Source organism: Malaya genurostris, chromosome 3, assembly GCF_030247185.1.
Source record: "Malaya genurostris strain Urasoe2022 chromosome 3, Malgen_1.1, whole genome shotgun sequence".
In the NCBI taxonomy this organism is placed as follows: domain Eukaryota; kingdom Metazoa; phylum Arthropoda; class Insecta; order Diptera; family Culicidae; genus Malaya; species Malaya genurostris.
In genome coordinates this window covers 108374552-108397271 of record NC_080572.1, presented here as the reverse complement: position 1 = coordinate 108397271, position 22720 = coordinate 108374552, and the positions used below count along the sequence as shown (strand labels likewise).

The following is a 22720-nucleotide window of genomic DNA, read 5'->3' as shown; positions in this document are numbered from 1 at the left end:
CTACAGAACTGTATCTAAGCTGAAATAGCTGCCATCTTTGTCGTGCTTGAACAACGCCTACTAACATCCATTGTTCCATATTCTATCAATACTAGTAACAAGGTTCTAGAATTATGTTAAATTCAATATCGTATTTGCCAACGATTTGATGTAGTCCGCTTCAATCCATATCAAGTTTGAATGAAAAAACCGCAACTTTATTTTGCTACTTTTGTTTATCTTATATCTGGAATATTGAACAAACATTTCGCAACAAGCTTTAGAGCAAATACTGCACCCACCCAATTTCAATTCATTATGGTTGATGGTTAGCAATTAAAAGTTGAATAAAACTGCTTTGTTTGTTAAGTACGTATATGGGATTTTAAATGATGAATTGCTGTTCGCTGTATAGATTCATTACTGCTATCTCTTTCTTTTCCACACACCTAGGTTAAGAGTCCGAAATCGGTATGCGCATATTCGTTATAATTGGAATGGTTTAAATTGTTTCGGGAGGATTTTTGCGTTTTAGAATATGCCAGCTTTGGGATCATTTGAATAGAGAACAAATATTCGCAGACACAAGCGTTAGAATTTTTTGTATTCTCCTATAGATGATGATAATAGTATCTGAATAAGAAAATTCAATCAATAAAACCCTTTCAAAACCAAACAATTTGAAGGAAATTGCGATTAATAATTGATTAAACAAGCATGTCGAACTTTTTATTGAAAAAGTAAATCATGTTTCTTTTCAAGTTCAATTCATACTGATTCAAGAAAACTATTTACTCGAATTTCATTTTCAGTGGAATTGAATTATCGGGCCTTTCGTTCAATTTCTTCTAAACTGTCTTTTGCGTCTTTTCAGGAATACAGTTCATGATGACTTAATTTTTTTTTCTATTTGACGAAGCTCTGGTATTATGAGAGGATTTATAGCCTTGGGCGACGCTTTTTGTCCGTAATGACAATCCGTGTTGGATGCAAAACCCAACCAAAATGGATCGAAACAATTGTGTTGCTTGGTAAAATGCATCATGCCTACTACGCCTAGTTGATGTTTCCGATCGCGAAGTAAATGCTGCTCTTTAAGCCACAGATACAAATCGTCCTTTAAACGAGATATTTTTTAACAGAATTTTGACGTACAGCTTCTTGATCGTATCCATGACGACTTGTTAAGCTTATCATCACGATTTAGAGTAACTACATTCTTGAAAGTCGACAGTCAGACTCGCTTTAGCCTTATGCATCAAATCACTACAATTAAAACTTGTTGAAATGGCGTGCTTCACAATTGATACAGAGTGTTTTTTTTTTGACAAATTAAACAAGTGACATTGTTTGCTACTTGGATAGACGACACTCCCACATGGCATGTCGACGAACGTTCTCTAAAACGTTTTATCACAATGTTGACAATTGATTTGGCCACATTCTACAAACTCGTTAATTTGACGTGCAAGCAGTTTGGAGTTTTACGATACGCCAGTAAAATTTTGACGCGTTGCTTCTTTTGCTTCGATTCTAGTTCGAAACCATTTAGGGTAAAATTGAATGAATAGAAGTAATTATTTATTAGTAATAATGACCATACTGCCTGTACAAGGGATATTTACTCCCATAAGCTAGAGGATATCAAATCCGGGTTCTAGTAGATCATATCATGGTTGAAATGAATGCGCCCGAATCTAGAGGATCTATTTCGTTCAATTGCATTCTTGAAACAGCTGGATCGCAGTTGTACTTTTATTCAGTTGGAAACGACTGTCCACAATGTACGGCTAGTTAGACAGTAAAAGTATCATCTTTTTTTCATAAAATGTAACTTGAACACTCTCAACGTGTAACCACGTATTTTCATCTCTATCATGAGGAATTTTCGAGTATACCCGATGCCGAAATGGAAACACCACCACACTTCTACCGGTAGTCAGTGAAAGTAAAGTCCATACGACTATCAACCGAAAATTATCAGATATTCGTGCAGTCATACTAATGTAGGGTAATGCAATCTAAAGAAAATAAATAGCATTGTAGCATACCAATACATACCATACCAATAACCTAGTTTAACCGACGCTGTATAAGAAAAAACCGTACCTCGAGTATCACTGAGTACATTATACGAACAAGAATGTTGATTGTTTGTCCAAAATCCTTAACCTACTCAAAGAAACAATTAGTTTTATTCTTCAGAAAACTTTACCGGAAACATTGAATATGATGGCTTTGTGATCAATTGTTACTCTACAAACCATTCACTCAGCATCCAGAAGTCAATGAAGCTTTACAGAAGCAGTATTCACGGGTCCATGTCCTCATGGTGATTCTGTATCTACGCATCAAACAAAGTAGTTTTATTTCCCAAAATGTTAGCTTCTGGAACCTAGCTAACCACATCTTCACCTAGATATTGCATTTAACCTAACTCGAACCGTTACTAGAAACCTTACCGATGGAGTTCAGATGTACTAAACCACTTCTCTGCATTGTTCTTTCGTAATCATCAATGTCGAGAACACCTTCGTGTTAGTTTAAAGATAGGGTAAAAGGTTTTTAAGGATCGAAGTAAATTGAATCATTATGTAATCAAAGTTGTGTTTTTAATAAGTGCCTAATGACCACAGACAAACACATTCGTAGTCAACATTGAAACAATTTAAAAAAAAAATCGACAAATTAGCAAAAAAACGGAAGAATTGTTTTCAGCCAAGCTTGAAACTGGAATTCCGCTACCTGCTCTTCCAGTTTTAGATGCGAAAACCGTTCCACTATTACAACTTGCTTTAACCAACACACACATACACAAGCGCAGTTAAAAGTCGATCAAATGCTATTACCATTTGCAAAAAAAGATCTCTCAGAATTTTCTGTTGTCTAAGTTATTCTATACTGCATTGTTGTGTTTTCGAGGGAAAAGTAAGTGTTGCAAACTGGAATTCATCCATAATATCTACTATTTAGTAACTCAGGATTATAAATCCATCTGTCAGAATGGTAGACGAAAAAATCGTGGGATTTGCAACGATTAGGAATTGTTTTAGTTTCGGGAAAGTGCGAACAATAAGGATTGTGAAACTACTTTACGTGATAATGTGAATTGAGGAGGAAAAATGAAACTAGCAAAGTAAAATTATACTGTATATCGTAGGCAGTATTTGTAAGTTGAAAACTAATACTAACGCTGATAAAATTTGTATTTGAGAAAAAAAAACAACACTATGAAAATTGTAAAACAAACCATTAACTATTACTTATATTGATATATAGCATTAAAAACTATTACTATACCATTAGTTTATATTACTAAAAAAAAAGAAAAGTGCATGTAATAAAAAGTAATTGTTTACATTTCAATGAAAACACAAAAACGCCAATATTATTTGACATTTGGTTTGGTTTCGTAACGCAAGTGCTGTACTCGGTTTCCTCTCTCTCTATATATACCTACATGATAAATTTTGTTTCCCTGAAAACGTGTGGCTTGTAAATAGATTTGGTTCACGTATATATTCGCTGCCTTCTATTTCTCTACATTTCATTTCTCTATCTCTACCCGTTCACACATTTATTAGTTTTACGTTACTTTCTACTTTCATAAAACTATCCTTATCGTTTGAAATTTGTTTAGCCTCATACTCAAAAAGTATTTAATGTTTAGGTTTCGCAAACAGACATGCGCGCTCTCATCAACCAGTGCTAGATTATTCCATAGCTAACTTGTTCAATAAGTATAGTATTACTAGATATTCTTTCAAGTTGCCGAAGCTCCTAAGAAAATGTTTATTTACAGTCTTCTAGAAATAATACACTACATATTTTTTGTGCTTTCAAACAGACATGTACGATAGATGAGCATCCGGCAGGCAATCCATTCAACTGAAGCACCAATACCATTACATGTAACCTCTCGTAGACTAATCATGACACCGAGCAAATACGTCACGCAAATGTGTACATAGCATTAAGCATAAATAACACACCAACAGTTTAATAAAACTAAACTGCTTACAGGCGAATACAAACATACATACGTTCATACATACATACAAACAAGCGAAAAAAAAATTTTTTCACGGTTCTTGGGTATTTAAATAATGGAATCAAACACCGAAAAACTAATTCGATCAAATGTGTTTAAAGTTCAATTTTTCGCGGCTTGCTCCGTTCGACTGCTTGCATACATTGCACTAATACCAGGTCACAGATAGGAACAATTAGCACTTACACCGCCTCGTATAAATAAAAGTTAATTAAAAAAATGCGGCTTATGTGGAACATATGCTATCGTCCAGATGCGATGATGGCCGAAGTTTGTTTTGAAGTACATCACAAAAAATATTCGAATCGTTTGCACACAATTTTCTTGACTTTTGCGATAGATTATCACATCATGGTTGATTTAGCATTTGCAAATAAGCGATTTTCAACTGGAAACCTGAAAGTGTACACTTTGTTTAGCACTCAGATTTTAAATGGATGTGTACCTAAACACAAAATATGGTAACATTTATACTGGTATCGCAGTAGGCTGCGATTTAGTTTGTTCAAAGTCATGTCAATGTCGTCTTCGTTTGAAAAAACTTAAACTAGAGTTTCCACAAACAAACACTTTACACGAAACTGTGTTGGGTTGACACTTAGCAACGGAGGTGTGAGCAAACCCGATTTAAGAATCAGAATTTCGAAACTGATTCCAAGTCCAGTTCAATGACATTGAAACTAGGTTCGAGACTGGTTTCAAACAATCCGATGCGACTTAAGACTAATGATTAGAAAGGGCACATACATTTTTTACATGTACTTTCTTCAAATCATTTCAACCCGTAAACTATTACATGTACAGGGTGCGCCAGCTGCATGTACACTATTTCACCACAGGCACAGTTGTTGCCATTTTCAATCGATTTTCACAAATAAGTAAGTTTTTTTAGGATGTTTCATGCCATGACCACCTTCATTGGATACACAAAAACAAGATCTTTCGCTGGCATTTTTCATAACATTGGCCAGCATTATATTCAAGCTTGTCAAACTAGCAAAACGAGTTAATAGTTGAAATGGCGCTGAATTGACGTTTCAGTTTGTTCGTGTTTATCTGTCAAAATCGACTGGAAAATAGCGAAGATACTTAATGTTAACATTCAGATGGAGCACTCTGTATAAGCATTGTATTCAAGAAGTAGTAAAAATTAGTTCAGCACTCTAGAAAATAAAACACCGAAAAAATTACAATAATTGCGATAAATTTACCGAAAAAATAAGAATAGATTGCATTTATTTTGTTGAACCATCGCTTGCAGTAAATTTGATGCGCGTCTCTTTCAAAGCGAAAAATGGTAAAACAGTGTCCAAGCATTTACAAAACTTCATGTTCTTGTATGAAAATAAACAGTCATTCGAACACCAGAATAGAAGTTGTAGGAAATCAAAAGGACACTCTAGAAAAATATACACTGAGAAAAATAAGTCCCCAGATTTGTGAACACGAAACTCAAGGCAAAAAAATTTCTGTAGAATAACGTAATTCAAGTAAATTTAAAGTAATCTTATATTTTATTTAGAGGATCTATTCTTGTATGTGTTGTCGAGATAGGCAATTTCTGAAGAACGGAGTTATTCCGGTAAAACTATCAACTTCTGAACGGTTCTTTGAAAGGAACTGCTTTGGCCCAACTCCAATGTGTAAACTTATTGAAACGGCCGAAAAAATGAAACAATCAGATAAAATTCATGTCTAAATATCTCGATAACTGTTACTTTTAGAAGTAAGGTAACTAAGAACAAAATTATGGCTCATAAGCTGTTAAATCAATGTTACGCAACTATCTTCCATAAATGCTTGAAATTTTGTAGATGCTTCCAAATTTTGTTAGCTGTAGCTTCTTTTTTTTTGAGAAAAAAAAGACAGATATCAATTCTACGTCAAATACGTCATAAGTTGCGTAGTTTAGAATAAAAGTATCGCGAAAAAAATAAATACGCCATTTTTCCATTTTATTTTTAAGGCAATTTTCTAATTCTCGAAAAAACTTTCAACTTGTTTTTCAGTGTATATTTTTTTAAAGTGTTCGATTTACTTCATTCAAGCATTTGAAACACAATCTTCTGAGAAAGTAACTCATCTAATTTTTATTCAATTCCGTCAGTTGACTTAAATAATTTTGATTAGGGAAAGCTTGTTCTGTAAACGGGGTTTTCTCGTTCCAGCAACTCATTATTTTACAATGAAATAACCATTGCTGCAGTCTATAATAAAGAGTAATAACTACAAAAAATTTAAGATTAGGAAACCCATAGTTTTTTTGTACCTCACACTTGAAATGAAGAAACAAAAAACCCTTTTTACAGAAGAAGCTCCCCTATATTACACATTCGACAATACAAAATAAGCGTAGAAGTTTCAAATCTGCGATTAGATAAATCTGGTTTTATTTAAACGTTCGTTACAAAACTCCGATATTTAACCGTAAATCATTCATTGATTCATCATAAATTGATTTCAATATAATTGATAAAAAGTGAGTTGGAAACCCACAAAATATTAGAAAATGTACAGCTATTTAACAATGTTCATTTGAGTCTAAAGTTACATAAATCAGACTTCAGAGAGAGCTATAAATCGAATAGAAAATATGTTAGACTAAAAAAACCGTAAATTTACACGATTCATTTGTGTCGTGTAGTTACGTATGAAATAAATTCCGAGCTTATCTCATATATTGATACTAGGAACGATAAACAGCCGATAAACCGATATTGACAGTTGTTACCTTCCAGGCTACACGATGTGGCCGACCGTTGTCATGATGAAAAATGTCGGACTCGTGGTGTCATGAACATTTTAGCTTTTTTTGACCTGATCATCGGAATCATCGGATATTGGCATCGATTTGATCGGATCACTGACTGCGTGGCATATATGTATTGCGTTTTGAATTATTGGAGTAAATTCAAGTTTCACCAACAGTAACAATAGGATGCAAAAACGACTACTTCTGTCAGTCCAACAACTTTTCGGACTTTGTAAGAGGGAAAGTAGGGGATTTCGAACCATTAGTTTTTTAACAGTTTTGCATAAAACCAAGCGGGGGAATATCTTTTAAATCATTGTTTGGAATTACTATTTACACTCTGAAAATATTGTTTGCATGATAAATGATTCTGTAATCATTGACGGCTATTTTATTGAACATAGCTTGGGGGAGTGTTAAAACACTACACATTTAAGTATCTTTAATGTATTTGTATGCTCCTAAATGTTTCTGCTTGGGAAATAACAATGAATTTAGAATTTTTTTTTTTTCATAAATACGTTTATTTCTTAAGGCAGTTTACATAAGTTTTTCTTCGCCGTAGCATCACTTTTACATAATATTCTTATCCTAATTTAATTCTAACATAGTCACAACGTTTTGCATTTATTAAAACATATTCTCTTATTACTTAAATATCATCTTAGGTAACTCGTCATTAATTATGAAATCTACTCGGAAATATATGAATTTAGAATTTGGAATTTGATGGTTGGTTCCAAGCTATTCTAAATGTTTTTTGAAGTAGTTTATCGCCGCCATACGCTGCGGCTCTAAAAAATACATCATTGATTTTTTTCCTTCCACACAACATTTGTTCAAATTAGCAAAATGGTTCGAAATTCTCCGAAATTCTGCAAAATTACAACATTGAATAGTTTCGAATAATCCGTATAACTTTGGAATAAATACGAATTGTCAAATTCGGCAAATCCCAAAACGTGATATTTTGCTTCTTTGTTTCTACAATTTCGAGAAATTGCGATGTGTGGGGTAAATTATCAGTCAGAATCAAAACGTGGTTCAAAATTCTCAATTTTCTCCTTCATATTGCCGTCGAACATCTCTCAGTTTTAGCTCAGTTTCTAATATTTAAAATGAATCACAATTAATTCAGATGCAAAAAAATTAATACCTCGACTTGAAATTTCTATGCTGTCATGACGATACTAGTTGTTTTCTTGACATTTGATTCGAAAAACTGAAAAAATTATATAATAACTATCCAACAACTGTGTTGGTTGTTACATCTCACTTTGTTATAGACTTTTTAACACCGAAAAGAAATAAAATTCAATTTACAAAATATCAATAATTTTAAAATAGTCTCAAATATTTTCTTGTCCTCCTAAATCTTTTACCTTACGTAATAAAATAAATATAATTGGTACATGGAGCTGTCTCTTGCCGTAGTCTTACATTCTTAAAGACGCAGTTTTCCGACCCCTGTGATAGCTATTTCAATTGTATCAACTGCGATTGATGTAACTTAATAATTGGTTACAGTGAATTGAAAACACAATTTATACCCCAAATCACGGGTATCACTCCATCTCATGACTACTAGTAGCGCCATCTTTTGATAACGTTGGAAATTTACTTCTAGGCCAACACTTAAAGCCAATACGAAAGAATGTGTTAACGATATTTCCAAATAAATACCCGGGGTCGGCGGTTCAGTACGTAGGGCGCTGGTCTTACAAGCAAGTTGTCGTATGTTCGAGCCCCGACTTGGAAGGACTCTCAGTGCCAATAGGGTTGTAGCACTTGCTATGCAAAGGTTTTGTACACTACGCATCGGCTTCGAAGTCTGTTGAACTGAAGGTCAAATTCCACAAATGGAATGTAATACCAAGGCTTCGCCAGATGAAAAGATTGCTGCTCAGTTATATATTCTTCCTTTGAAAGAATTTTGATCGTTTAACTGATAACCAATTAGATAAGATCTATTTTAGGGAAAAAAATGAGAAATTACACAAAACATAATCGTTTTTTGCCTTTCTTATATAGAAAGGTTATGCAATAACCGAGGCCCAGAGGGCCGAATGTCATATACCGTTCGACTCAGCTCGACGAACTGAGCAGATGTCTGTGTGTATGTGGGTATGTATGTAAGTATGTATGTGACTGTACCGATTTTCACAAACTGATATTCAAATGAAAGGTCTTACGGTTCCGGAATTACAAGGCAATATGTGCAAATCTATGATAAAATGCGCACTCAATTTTTCTCGGAAGTTTCTTAACCGATTTTTACAAACTAAGATGCAAATAAAAGGTCTTGAAATTCTTTTAAAAGTCCTCGAAAATTTATCCAGATCCGACTTCCGGTATTACAGAGCGATTAGTGAAAATTTTTAATGTCATTAGAATTTTTTCACAAGCAATGGCGTAACGAGGGCACATTTTTATAAAACTTACTACTAAATTCATCTGGTTGGCAGTTTTGTTAGTTAGCGGATATATAAATCTACTTTGGGAATTCTAATCCTCGGTTTCCGGAAGCACCGATAATAACGAAGAAAAGCTCCAAAACCGGATCTCACTTCGATTTCTCAGCAACGTTTAAACCGATTTTCACAAACCATGATTCAAATTAAAGCTCTCATTTTCTTAAAAGATACTGCGCAATTTCATCCAGATCCGACTTCCGGTTCCGAAATTATAGGGCAATAAGTACACCACTAGGTGGATAAAAAAAGGTTTTTTTCGTTAGATACGTTTGATTCTTAGCTACCAAAGCTAATCACAATTTGTTTTATATATGTTTTAGATAAGCAAAGAGTCTGGACCCCAACGGCGCGTTTTGACTCTTGTTCCATTTTATTAGTTGCGAAAATTTCATACAAATCTTGCCTTGCCAAGCTTGATTTTGATGATTTTTTACCAATAGGTTTGACAAACGATAACAATTGGAAAATTTGTGGCAACCAGTGAAAACACACTCCTAAAAAGAATAATACCCTAGTTAGTGATCGATCTATGTTGAACGCTTGGAAGAGCGAAAATTAAGCATCACTGAACATTAAATTCCAATAAGCTATTAAAATACGCCTTACAATAATAATAAGCAAAACGAAACGACAAAACTACATTAGTATTAGTTGCATGATAATATATGTATGTAATGGTATTGGGGTTTTATGTACAACTGAATGTTACTGTTGAATTGAAACAGACAATAGTTTTCACAACAGTAGATAACAAAACAACAAACAAGTAGAATTTCAATATCAATCTGCAAAACATTTGGTGGGATATCTCCGATAGAAATTAGTCCAACGGCATGTCTGAGTACTATTGACGTATTTTCCCTTTTTCCACATTGCTATCTTTTAGTTTCTATCCATAAAACTATCTTTCTTTTCTGTTTTCGTTAATGATTTTGCCATGTCTCATGCGGACGAAAGTCGCCGTTAGTTTTGTATATTTTATCGTTTTCTTCATACGTGTTTTCTGGTTTCTTTTGGAAAAGGTGGGATGTGTGTTCTCGTTTCAACCTACGATAATGAAAAATGCAGCCATCAATCTGCCTTCGTCCGCTACTGGAAAAAGGCATCTGTTTTCCTAGGCTATAGTAACGTATTTTCTGCTGTATCGCATACATTTATATATTTCACCATATATACCACCATATATATCTATTAGTCTATATTGAGTCTCTGTAATCGGTTGACCAGTGTGTGAAAAGTACATCAAAATTGTTTTGTTACTTATTGATTTGAGAATGTATCTAATTCAACCTCAACGCCAACCCATAAACGTATTTCTATATATACAAAAAAAAAAAACGCTTCGGCTGATGTTGCGAGCATAGGAGGTAAGAGTTTGCACTGCTATTTGCTTATATTTATTTAGAAACTCATTTTCATTTCGTTCACTTTAACACCCACACAGAAACACAAAATCGTAATCGATAGTTTTTTTTCTTCATTTTGTGTTACTAGATTGGGAACGGTTTAAACACCATTCTCGTCGTTTTCGTTTTCGTAGTGTAGTAGAACTAGTTACTAATGGTATCATTTATAACTCATTATTTTTCTTTTTGCGTTTTATTTACAGACACCGTACACACAACCGCTAAAAGCTAACCATATAACAATAGCCTTAAAAGCCTCAAACAACGCCAAAACTTTTGCACAACAATAAAAAAAAATATAGTCAAATTATTCACCAACAACAGCCAAACACACCAGCAAATGACAATGTCTTGGTTTGATCGCTTGTAGTTCATTGGGATAATTATCGCTTTTATATTATATTTATGATTTGAAAGTATTTTGTTCTAATTTCAGCACATTTTATCGCTCAAAAATTGTTCACACTTTTCACCGCCCGAAATGTTTACTCATTGTTCCCTTCTTCCGATCATTCGTGCGATCAACAGTTCATCCTACACTGAATCATTCTCCAACCAGAACCAGACACACTCAGCAACTTTCTCTCTGTCGATCGATGTACTAGAATACCCACCGTTCCTTTCATCGTTATCTGTCCCACAATTGCATTCCTCGTTCATCTTCATTCAAACTGCAAAACAAATCTCCGATTGCTATTTTCCATCATCCCCCCGTCTTTTATATATTTCTATCTCTCTCTATTTATTTATTATGATATCCGCTTCATATTGACTGTGGCTTTCAAAAAAAAAATTGCATACAAGACGTAAAATTTAGACACATTTAGTTAGAACTTAAGCGTCCCTCTGAAGAACCTTTCACGTATTCAGCGCAGTATTTTGTTATCTATTTGGTAAAATGTTGTCCGTTGAATAGGTACCTGATTTGATTGCAGCAATGAAACAAAAAAAATATACAAAAGCTTTAGTGTACACGTACTGAGAGCTCGGAGCGACCGACCATTCCTTCCCGTTTTTTGCCTTACAAAATCTGTACTAGTAGCTTGAAAAATAAAACGTACTAATAGTGTTTGGTTTGTTTATTTAGTTTTTCGATTCCCATTTTATGTTAAGCGATTTGTTGATTAGAATACTTCGTTGTCTAGATCAATGACGGTTAGTTTTAGTTCACAGTGTTTTGCAATTACCTACAAGTGGGTAGTAAAAATTATTGGTTGATGAATTATTAATCTAGCATAGCTAAACTGTAATTCGGATGGTTTCAGGGTATCAATTCAATCAGAACAGATCAACGTAGATGTTTGGAATGAAGTTGGCCATGACTATCTACAATCCATTCATGTTTTTGTGATCCAGAAAACAAAAGGAAAAATCAATACCTACTAGAGCTCCAGACCAACTTCATGTTCAAAATAGATTACCATGTTACAGTTAAATTTAAATTCCGGTTTCCCAGTCGGTGTTGAACAGTCGTTCGCACCGCACGCGTATAGCTCTTGGCTCCTGGAATTTTTTTCTGGCTACCTAGAGTTTCATCGATTCAAGGCTTCAGTCTTTTTCAAGGCTACCTGAATCACTAACTAAGTGACTAAGTGATACAAAGAGTGATATTAGAGTGACTAAGTGATACAAAGAGTGATATTAGAGTGACTAAGAAATTAATCAGCCTTTTTTAAGGCTAACTAGGAGTCTAATCGAAGACTAATTTAGCCTAGTTAATTTAATTTAAAATTTCATTAATTTCAAAAATGCCTGCGTCCAACCGGAAAGGCAACAAGCCTAAGGCTAAAAATAATTCAATACGGAATAAATCACAATCCGTTATTCAACATTTTTCTAATAACATTCACGATCTTATAGAATCTGAATGTAAAAATAAAAGACAACGGACGGATTTCCCTTCCGTTGATCCTATGCCGTCTAACAATATTTACGAGATTCTTCCTGAATCCGATTGTAGCGACATAGAAGAAAATTCTTCAAAAATTCCCAAAATGGACGCTTGTCGTTCTGGGAAGAAACATCAATCTATGCCACCAGTGACGGTGATGATTTCCGACTTCAAAGCATTCCGTACTGAGCTTTCTACTTTTCTCCCGGAAGTAAAAGTCTCATTTCAAATCGGACGAAGAGGAGAATGTCGAGTCTTGGTGGATGGATTGGAAGATTACGAACGTCTTATTCGATATTTGTCCGAAAAACTTCATAAATTTTATTCATATGATATAAAATCAGACAGACCCTTCAAGGCTGTCTTGAAAGGATTATCAAATGATCAAAGTATTGATGAAATTAAAAATGAAATAAAAGAATTGCTTGGTTTTGCCCCTTCCCAAGTAATACTTATGAAAAAAAGAGCGAATGGTACTTCTAAACCACGCTCTGGAATTTCCCATGAACTTTACCTAATACACTTCAATCGAAGTGATGTAAACAATTTGAAAACTTTAGAAAAAGTACGTTTCATTTCCCACATTAAAATTCATTGGGAACATTATAAACGGCATAATCGTATTGCAAACTTAACGCAATGTCGTCGTTGCCAAGGCTTCGGCCATGGAACCAAAAATTGTCATATGGATATACGGTGTTTGAATTGTGGTAAATCGCATTCGAAAGACGTTTGTACAATGAATGAAACCACTGATAAATTTTCATGTTCAAATTGCAATGGAAATCATAAATCCAATTATTTGAAATGTCCTGTCAGGGAAAAAATTTTAAACGCTCGTTCGCTTAGACAACAAGTCAAATCAACGACCTTAAATTTACAGAACATACCTGAAAATTCTTCTAAGGCACCTGCCAATTCGTCTTCTAACGAAAACAATTTATTGACAGGTAGATCGACCTCGTCATCATCTTCTTCTAATGTCAGTTATGCTGGTATATTAGGTAGAAATCTATCTCCTATTTCTTCTAATGTAAATAATCAAAACACAGGACCGCCTTGCAGTTCTTCTTCTAACGAAAACAATTTATTAATAGGTAGACCGGCCAAATCATCTTCTTCTAATGGCAGTCTACCTACAAATATTCCTTCAATGCCATTCGCTTCTTTAAATGAAGTCGATTTAGGCGATATAACTGAAAATAAAATGATCTACCTACAAGATCAACTTTTTCAAATGATCATCCAAATGAATTCGACTTCATCACTTTTTGAAGCATTTCAAATCGGATGGAAATTTGCAAATAATATTATAATGAATTTAAAATTTAACAGTGATGTTAAATAATTATTTGAATATTTTAAATTGGAATGCTCGATCTTTGAAATCGAGTGAAGATGAATTTTATAATTTTCTCAAAGTTCATATTGTCAAAATTCATATTGCCATTGTGACAGAAACTTTTCTTAAACCAAATGTAAAATTGAAAAGTAATCCACATTATGTGGTTCATCGATTTGACAGGTTTACTGGAATTGGTGGTGGAGTTGCCATTTTTGTCCAACGGCAAATTAAACATCGAATTTTACCTTCTTTCAATACTAAAGTTATTGAAAGCTTGGGAATCGAAGTTGAAACCATTCATGGAATTTATTTCATCGCTGGAGCATATTTGCCATTCCAATGCACCGGCGAACAATTAAATTTCTTTAAAGGCGATTTGCAAAAACTTACAAGATATCGATCGAAATTTTTCGTAATAGGGGACTTAAATGCTAAGCATGTCCAGTGGAATTGTAGGCAAAATAACAGTAATGGTAAAATACTTCATAATCAACTCTCAGCTGGTTACTTTACAGTTCTTCATCCCAGTAATCCTACTTGTTTCTCTTCCGTGAAAAACCCGTCTACAATTGATCTGGTTCTAACAGATCAAAGTCACATTTGTAGTGAACCGATTACTCATGCTGATTTTGACTCAGATCATCTTCCTGTAACATTCAGACTTTCCAACGAAGCTATAATTAATCCAATTAGTTCTATTTTCAACTATCATAGAGCTAATTGGTTGGATTACAGATCTCACATTGAAAATCATGTGGATCATGAAACTATTTTAGAAAATTCTGCGGACATCGACACAGCAATTGATAATTTGAATCATTATATTATCGAAGCTAGAAATCTTTCAGTTCCCAAAGCTCAAACTAAATTAAATTCTCCTATCATCGATGACAATCTTCAACTGCTCATTCGGTTGAAGAATGTTCGTCGACGACAATATCAACGTTCTCGTGATCCTGCTATGAAAAACATAGTTAAGGATTTACAAAAAGAAATTAAACATAGATTTACTCTTTTGCGAAATGAAAATTTCGCTAAAGAAGTTGAACAAATTAAACCATATTCTAAACCTTTCTGGAAACTTTCTAAGGTTCTTAAGAAACCTCAGAAACCAATTCCTGCTCTCAAGGAAGGAAATCAAATACTTCTTACAAATGGTGAAAAAGCTCAAAAGCTAGCTCAGCAGTTCGAGAGTGTCCACAATTTTAATTTAAACGTTGTGAGTCCTATTGAAAATGAAGTCTCACTGAAGTATGATCATATTTCAACCCAAGTGTTATCACACGATGACATTATTGAGACGAATTTTGATGAAATTAAATCAATTATTAGGAAACTCAAAAACATGAAGGCTCCTGGTAATGATGGAATTTTTAATATTCTTATTAAAAATCTTCCCGATGTTGCCTTGAGACTCCTGGTTAAAATTTTCAACAAGTGTTTTTCATTAGCTTACTTCCCAAAAAGATGGAAAAACGCTAAAGTAATTCCTATCCTAAAACCTGATAAAAACCCAGCAGAAACATCAAGTTATCGCCCAATTAGCTTACTTTCTTCTATCAGTAAACTTTTTGAAAAAATTATCTTGTTAAGAATGATGACTCATATAAATGAGAATTCAATTTTTTTACCAGAGCAGTTTGGATTTCGTCATGAACATTCAACTACTCATCAACTTGTCAGAGTAACGAACATGATAAAATCAAATAAATCTTCTGGGTTATCCACTGGAGTTGCTCTTCTAGACATAGAAAAAGCATTCGACAGTGTTTGGCACAAAGGTTTAATAGCAAAAATGTCTGATTTCCAGTTTCCTATTTATTTGATCAAAATGATTCAAAATTATTTAACTGATCGTACTCTTCAGGTTAGCTATCAGAATTGTAAATCTGAATTGCTACCCGTACGAGCCGGTGTTCCACAGGGTTCGAGTGTAGCTCCAATCTTGTATAATATTTTCACTTCTGATCTTCCAAATCTACCCGTTGGTTGTCAGAAATCGCTATTCTGTGACGACACAAGTCTGTTAGCCACAGGTAGAAATCTAAGAGTGATCTGCAGTCGCCTACAAAGAAGTTTAAATATTTTCAGTGATTATCTGTCAAAATGGAAAATTAAACCAAATGCAGCAAAAACGCAATTAATTATCTTTCCTCACAAGCCAAGAGCTTCTTTTCTTAAACCAAACAATAATCACATTCTCAAATTGAATGGCTTGGAATTGACATGGTCTGATCAAGCTAAATACTTAGGTTTAACGTATGACAAAAAGCTCACTTTCAAGGATCACATTGAAGGAATCCAGGCAAAGTGTAATAAATATATTAAATGTTTATATCCTCTAATAAACAGAAATTCTAAGCTCTGTCTAAAAAACAAATTGTTAATTTATAAACAAATTTTCAGACCAGCCATGCTTTATGCGGTACCAATTTGGTCAAGCTGTTGTTCCACCAGGAAGAAAACGCTTCAAAGGATTCAGAATAAAATTCTGAAAATGATTCTGAAGCGTCCTCCCTGGTTTAGTACAAATGAGTTACACAGACTCACAAATATAGAACCATTAGATGTAATGTCACATAATATTATAAGCAAATTCCGACAAAAATCGATGCAATCTTCAATTGAATCGATTCGCTCTCTGTATTAGTTAGTAAGTTAGTATATAAGTTCCTTTTCCCCATTACACAATACAAGTAGGTTTAGAATTTTCCCTACACAAAAATCTCAGAATTGCGGAAGCAAATGATGTCTTCATGGTAATAACCAAATCATATATATATATAACAGGGCTGAAAAGTCACCACTTGTGGCTGAACACCCAATTTAAATCTTAATAATTTAATTTTAACTCATATTCCAATAAATAGTTATTTAAAAAAAAAAAAAAAAAAAAAAAATTCCGGTTTCCGCACTTGTCTTGATAATCATTAATCGTTGAAAGCAACTAAATAAACAAGAAACTTCTTTTACGTATTGAATGCGACATACATTCATAGTTATTGCTGCTTCATACTGCGAACTTAGGGACAATCTTACCAGTCGCTGCCTAATTTTGGGTTGAAACCAACCCAAAATCAACTGAAGTTCATCTCCTGGTGTAAGCTTCTTGTCTACACAGGAAATGCAAGAAGCGAACATCACACAAAAAGGAAAGCGCACTTCTTCTCAGTGTCGAATAGACAGAATTTGAGTGTGTGTGTGTGTGTGTGTGGTTGTGGTTAAAGAAGCTGGCGCGAGAGGAAAAACATTCTCTTTGCATGAATCGCTTTTACGCGCTCTCGCCTAAATACACTCATGTTACCACTGGTGCGTGCTAGTCAGTGAATACTTCTGTGATTTAATTTTTAAATTTATAAAAGGTAACGATGGCCTTGCTATGATAATCTATTTCGCAGCAAGGGAAAACTGAATTTTAACGATACATTGCGCTTTTGCTGAAAATGCGTGCCTCACGCTTTTCTTATGCGAACCGTACACCAGAGTCCTCAGCTGCGTGCACACTTCGGAGAAAATATATTCATCCACCTCGGAGAATTTCAGAGCTCTGCTCTAGCAATTTGGTGTGATCCAGTGCTAGAGTTGAAAGAAAATAAACACTCGCTCGCATGATGCGTGCACACTTTATATAACAGTGGTGTATATGTGTGAAAGAGAAGAGCTCTCGTTCATGTTGTCAGTGCGAGGGGAGAAATTATACTGGCTCTTCGTCACACAGAGGAGATGGACATCTTTGGTAACGAGTGATGGCCTCAATATTTAGGTAAATGGAAGAATGTTCAAAGTATTGTCATGGCTATTCTGGTAATGCTCACTATTTTTTTTTACGATCAAGTCAAAGTTCTAGTAGATTCATTTACTACCCATTATGAACTCAAAAAGAGTAATCAGTTATTTAGCTACAATTTGGGTGGTATTAAATTTTTCTTCCTACCTAATTTTGGGTAGCTCAGAAAAAAAGCTGAGCATTTCTCCTAAAAAAACTCGATTTTCATTGTAGACATTACAGTTGTTGTGATCCAAATGAACGCCAATTATACTTTCAATAATAATTAAATTTTGTACTACGTTGTCAAAAATAGTCCAGCTCGGAAGAATGGTTGTTTTTGACAGTTTGAAGTTATTTAAAGGAACAGAAAAAAATCTTGCGAAATAGTGTGAATTTTAGAACGCTCGATAAAATCATGATAATTTAAAAACCGTTCACACAGAAATTTGGTTTTTATATTCTCGCTTTAAATTCGTATCGTATTTTCCAAGACATAAAATGTCCCCTGATCTTAATTAAGCTTAGCTTAGAGGTTTATGTAGTGGATAATATGTCGAAATTAGCTGTTTGGTATAAAACAACGTATGATTTTACGTTTGCATTAGTCTTAACGGTGCGTTAGCAGTTTATGTTTATCTGCTAGCGTGACCTAGCGGTTCAACATAAACCGCTAAGCAGATGTAAAGTTAATGCTTTTTTTAAACCCCTTCGTACGTTTGCACCAAAGTGTAATGTCTAAGCGCACGTCTCGGACGAAACCAAGTTCGGTTTACTGGCCGTACAGGTTGTATTGTAAAAAAAATTATAAAAAGGTCAAATTTCATTAACTTATATACAAGGATTCAACTGATCTTTTAGAGATCCATGACTTAAAACTGGTAAAACTGCTTTTGTCTTAGCGCATTCCTGCAAGCTTCGCCATTAGCTGGTATGTTTGGATATAGGCAAAAAGCGAGCAAGTTATGATTCAACAATATCGAACGTTGCATCAACTCTAGCCAACTCATCAGCCCACTCATTTGTAGCATTACCAGAATTACCAGGTAGTCATAAGAAGAAAACTGCATTTGAAATATCGAGATCCTCGATTTGAAATCGACTTGTGATCTCTAGATTCGACCGAGAGTCATTCGAACTGAGTGTCTTTAAAGCAGCCTGACTTTCCAAACAAAAAAAATTTCGTTTATCAATGATTCTTTGCTGAAGTACCGATTAAACACCACTCTTAATAGCATCGTTTTCAGCTTGGAACACGGTACAGTATCTACCTAATGAATGAGATTGCTATAATTTCATTTCAAGACAGTAGATACTAGCAACCGGCTTGACCGAAAATCGTCCGTGCAGTAAAATAAGAGCTTTTTGGTAAGAGCTTTCGAGTACATGCGTTAGCATTACTATTTTAGAGTTAGTTTTTTTTCGTAATAACGTAAATCACCATAAACTTGAAAAGCTTCGTCAGCACCCAGGGGGAAAAAAGAAATAGCAAAAAAATTACAACAAATTTCTCCAAGAATCGAATCCGCAAATGCCAAATGGTTCTAGTCATTCATTTCGACACAGTTTGTTGCAGTAACTAATTTTGTTGCAGTAACTTATTCCTTACAAGTTGCAACACAAATCACCAACATTTAAAGTTTTTTTTTTCAATCCAATCACCGTAATCGAGTACTTGGAGAACAACTCTGGATGTGATGAAACATAATTTAAAAAAACAACTTAATTGAACAGCATTCCGTACATTTTCAAGCTTGGCACAGTCGGTGTGGTTCAATTCTCAGTCTCGCCCTTGTAGCATCATCTCGCAAGAAAATACTTCTTATGCAATCATCAACTATATGTAAGATTTTTAATGTCTCTTTTGCCGCTTGAGTACCCCAGTTTCCTCATTTTCATACAAAGCTCGGTCGATTTGCAACAATGACATTAACGTTTGAGATATCAAACCAATATTGATAAGAAATCACATCCAGAGTACTTCAGTTGACAAAATAGCAGGAAGACACGTCTCTAGAGTATTGTTGCACAATTTTTGTATGCTACTAATTCATTATTTTTTTTTTTGTGGTTTTCGTTGGGAACTGATGACTATTTAAATTCCATGTTCCAGAAGTTCTCGATGGTTTAAATAAAGTATAGATATTAGGCGCAATTTTTTTTTCAGCAAGATCTTAGCACAGGTCATTTCAATTATATTATAACGAACAGAAAGATTTTTTTAATTGAAAATATTAAACACAATATAACAAGGCTTCCAATATTAAGCACTTTTCACTTAATGGAGGGGTTTCCTGCAGGAAAAGTCTGAAGTTCTATTTAAACTCTTCAAAGTGATCGTTTGTAATTTATGTTCGCGAATTCCGAATATTAATTGAAACTGTGAATGAAAAATTAGTTCTGAAATAACTCAAAAGCTAGTTGAAAGAAGTTCACAATTGGGACGGGTACAGTGTGATGGGTTGCATTTCACGCTGATTGCCTGGATTCGATTCCCGATTCCGCCCTTAAGAGTCCGACAGTTTTTCTGGCCCGAGGAACGAATGGCCACAAGGTGAAACCCTCTATAGTCGAAAACAAAATAAAAGCTCATAATCCACTTTAATTTACATGCGTATATGCAAAAAAATAACAATGAAAGTATTGATTACTTTTTGGCATTCATATTCACAATTCTTCAAAGTACATTTCCGTACCGTACCGCAAAGTACCGCGCTCCTCATCAGCATGGCCAAACACACTTCTAAAATGCGCTCGCGTTAGTGTTTTTGTTCCGAAGTCAGAATGCCCTCGCGAACTCAGCAGCTGGATACTTTTTTCATATGCAGATTCTCGCCTGAAATATGACATGTGAAGTCAGTACTGATACTTGTGGAATCTGCTGGTTCGCACTCTTTCACATTCTGATCGGTCAACTCAATTTCATGAATTTTGTGTTTTGACTTTCTCCTGCGTGTAACCGCATCAGGACAACCGCATCAGGACAACCGCTGTTACATAATTTTTATAAAGTTTTTCTTTGTCTTTGTGAAGTTTCATGAAGAAATGTTTCAACGAAAATCGTTTTTCTATGCTGAATATGATACCTCGTTATTCGTTAACAAAGATTTGTTAAAATAAAACAAATACTTGTGTCACGTTTGAAATTGACATGTCAGACTGAATATGAATGGACCATATATTGTCGATCAAGCAGGTTGCTTTTTACCCCATACAGTATATCAGACTTTATCGTGCGCTTTGAAAATGATAAAACATGTAAAGTAACGTTATGAACAAGTAGGGCATCTGGTAGCGGCCGGACTTGAACTAAGGATCATTGCATTACAACGCGAGCTCGTTTAATCACTGAACCACAGAAGCTCACATTCGCTTGACAACTAGATGCCTGTCGCACTAGCCAGTGGAATACAAATTTTAGACGAAGTCCATACCAATGAGACTCAATCACGGTTAATTTTCTGCGGTCTCGCGGCAGCCACGTTGTAACAATAGCAAAAATTTATTTTATAAGCATTGTGTGTACATTGTCTCAATGCCTAAAAATATCAATGAGTAGGTTATTCGAGCGAAAAATCTTTCCTATAGGTTTTGGCTGATCTAAGTTTTTATGCCTGTATTTCGGGAGAACGTTGAAAAAATCGAAACAAAACAAAAAGACCATCCGAATAACAGCTTTGGCATGTATAATTGTGACCTCGTCCTTTGTTATCCCTATTCAAACTATTACAAGTATGATTTAAATTGAAAAAAATCAATTAATTCAATGGACATATCTTTCATTCCGGTCATATCAAATAATGAATCTTTTTTTCGATGATCTTTAGCAGTTATTAAATTCGTTTATAATGATTTACTTTCTATTGCTTTATTTCACGCCTCCGATCATTTCACTGGATTACAAAATATTGATTTATGCCCGTTAACATTTGTTTGCTTACACGATGATATGATTTTCCATTGACAACGAAAATGCCAAATCAACGATCAACAAAATGTTTCTTAATCAATCTCCTTTCCCTAATGTACCTGCCCCCGAATGCCATATCGCGCTCGGAACCGATGGCGAAATTACTGCATCCGGTGTTGCATGCGCCATTCGATTTGACGTCTCACAACCAACCCCGAAATGCCTAATGCAATTAATTCAACAACCAACCTCCTTTCCGTGCTATACTTCGTTGTACCGAAATAACCCTTCAATGTCCTGTTTCTAACGCCCGCGAACGAAAACCCTTCACCACCATTCTACCTTCCTTCCATCACTGTGAAAATATTTCCACTTGGCGCATCTCGACCCTGCTGCCTGCTTACCTTCCATCGTTGATGTAATGAAAAATAAACACTCTATCGGACCGAACGTACGGCACAAATCCCCGTATTAAAACCGGCTAACCAAACGAATCGAATCGAAAAACTACCCTCTCGACCAATCAACCAACCAACCAACAGCATCATCTACGATACCTTTGAATGCTCCTTACGTTATCTACACCGACGCCACTGGACAGGTACAGGTTTTCGAGCTTATGTTGTTTGCATTATCCAAACGGTACAATAGTTCATTTAAAAAAATTAAATATATTTATTTTTCTTTAGTTTGCCGCTTGTCCCAAACTTTTTTTAGCTTTTTAGTTGCAATAATTCCTGCCCGCTTTTTAGACATTAAATGAATCTCTGAAAAACCACTCCCACCCCTTTCTGCCTATCGGATACATATGAATGCGCTTTTTCGAAACAAAACCACCCGCCCAGCGCTGCAGCAGCTTTACCGTACCAACTTTTTTTTTATTTGTTAGCATCTTCAGTGGATTCGGCCGCTTGCTTGGTGGCAGCAGCACCGCTTGTGTACAACTTTTTTCTATTGTTATACTTTGTTCGATTACTCCATAGAGGATCAATAGACACACACCCCCACACCACGTTCTATTGCCTTCAGCTTTCTGTTTAGACTTTTGTCGGGAAAGATCAGATTCCTACTCGATGGGCTGCCGCTGCAGAATGATGAATGCCTGCTGCTTTAGTATCTATTCTTACACGAGGAAAACCGCTTCAC

General features: G+C 34.9%; 1 protein-coding gene across 29 annotated transcripts in view; it reads left to right on the top strand.

The window, feature by feature from the left end:
* The window catches only part of LOC131434615 (protein muscleblind), a 961748-nt gene that overhangs the window by 918856 nt on the left and 20172 nt on the right, over nt 1-22720 (top strand). For 20 of the 29 annotated variants that reach the window (XM_058601504.1, XM_058601506.1, XM_058601519.1 and 17 more), the window contains one exon: nt 22117-22175. The exons of 7 other annotated variants lie outside the window; for them this stretch is intronic. In XM_058601504.1, the coding sequence (XP_058457487.1) occupies nt 22117-22175 (59 nt within the window). Of the gene's footprint in view, nt 1-6; nt 7280-22116; nt 22217-22720 lie in introns of those variants that run through there. 2 more of the 29 variants (XM_058601512.1, XM_058601521.1) reach the window with 2 other exon arrangements.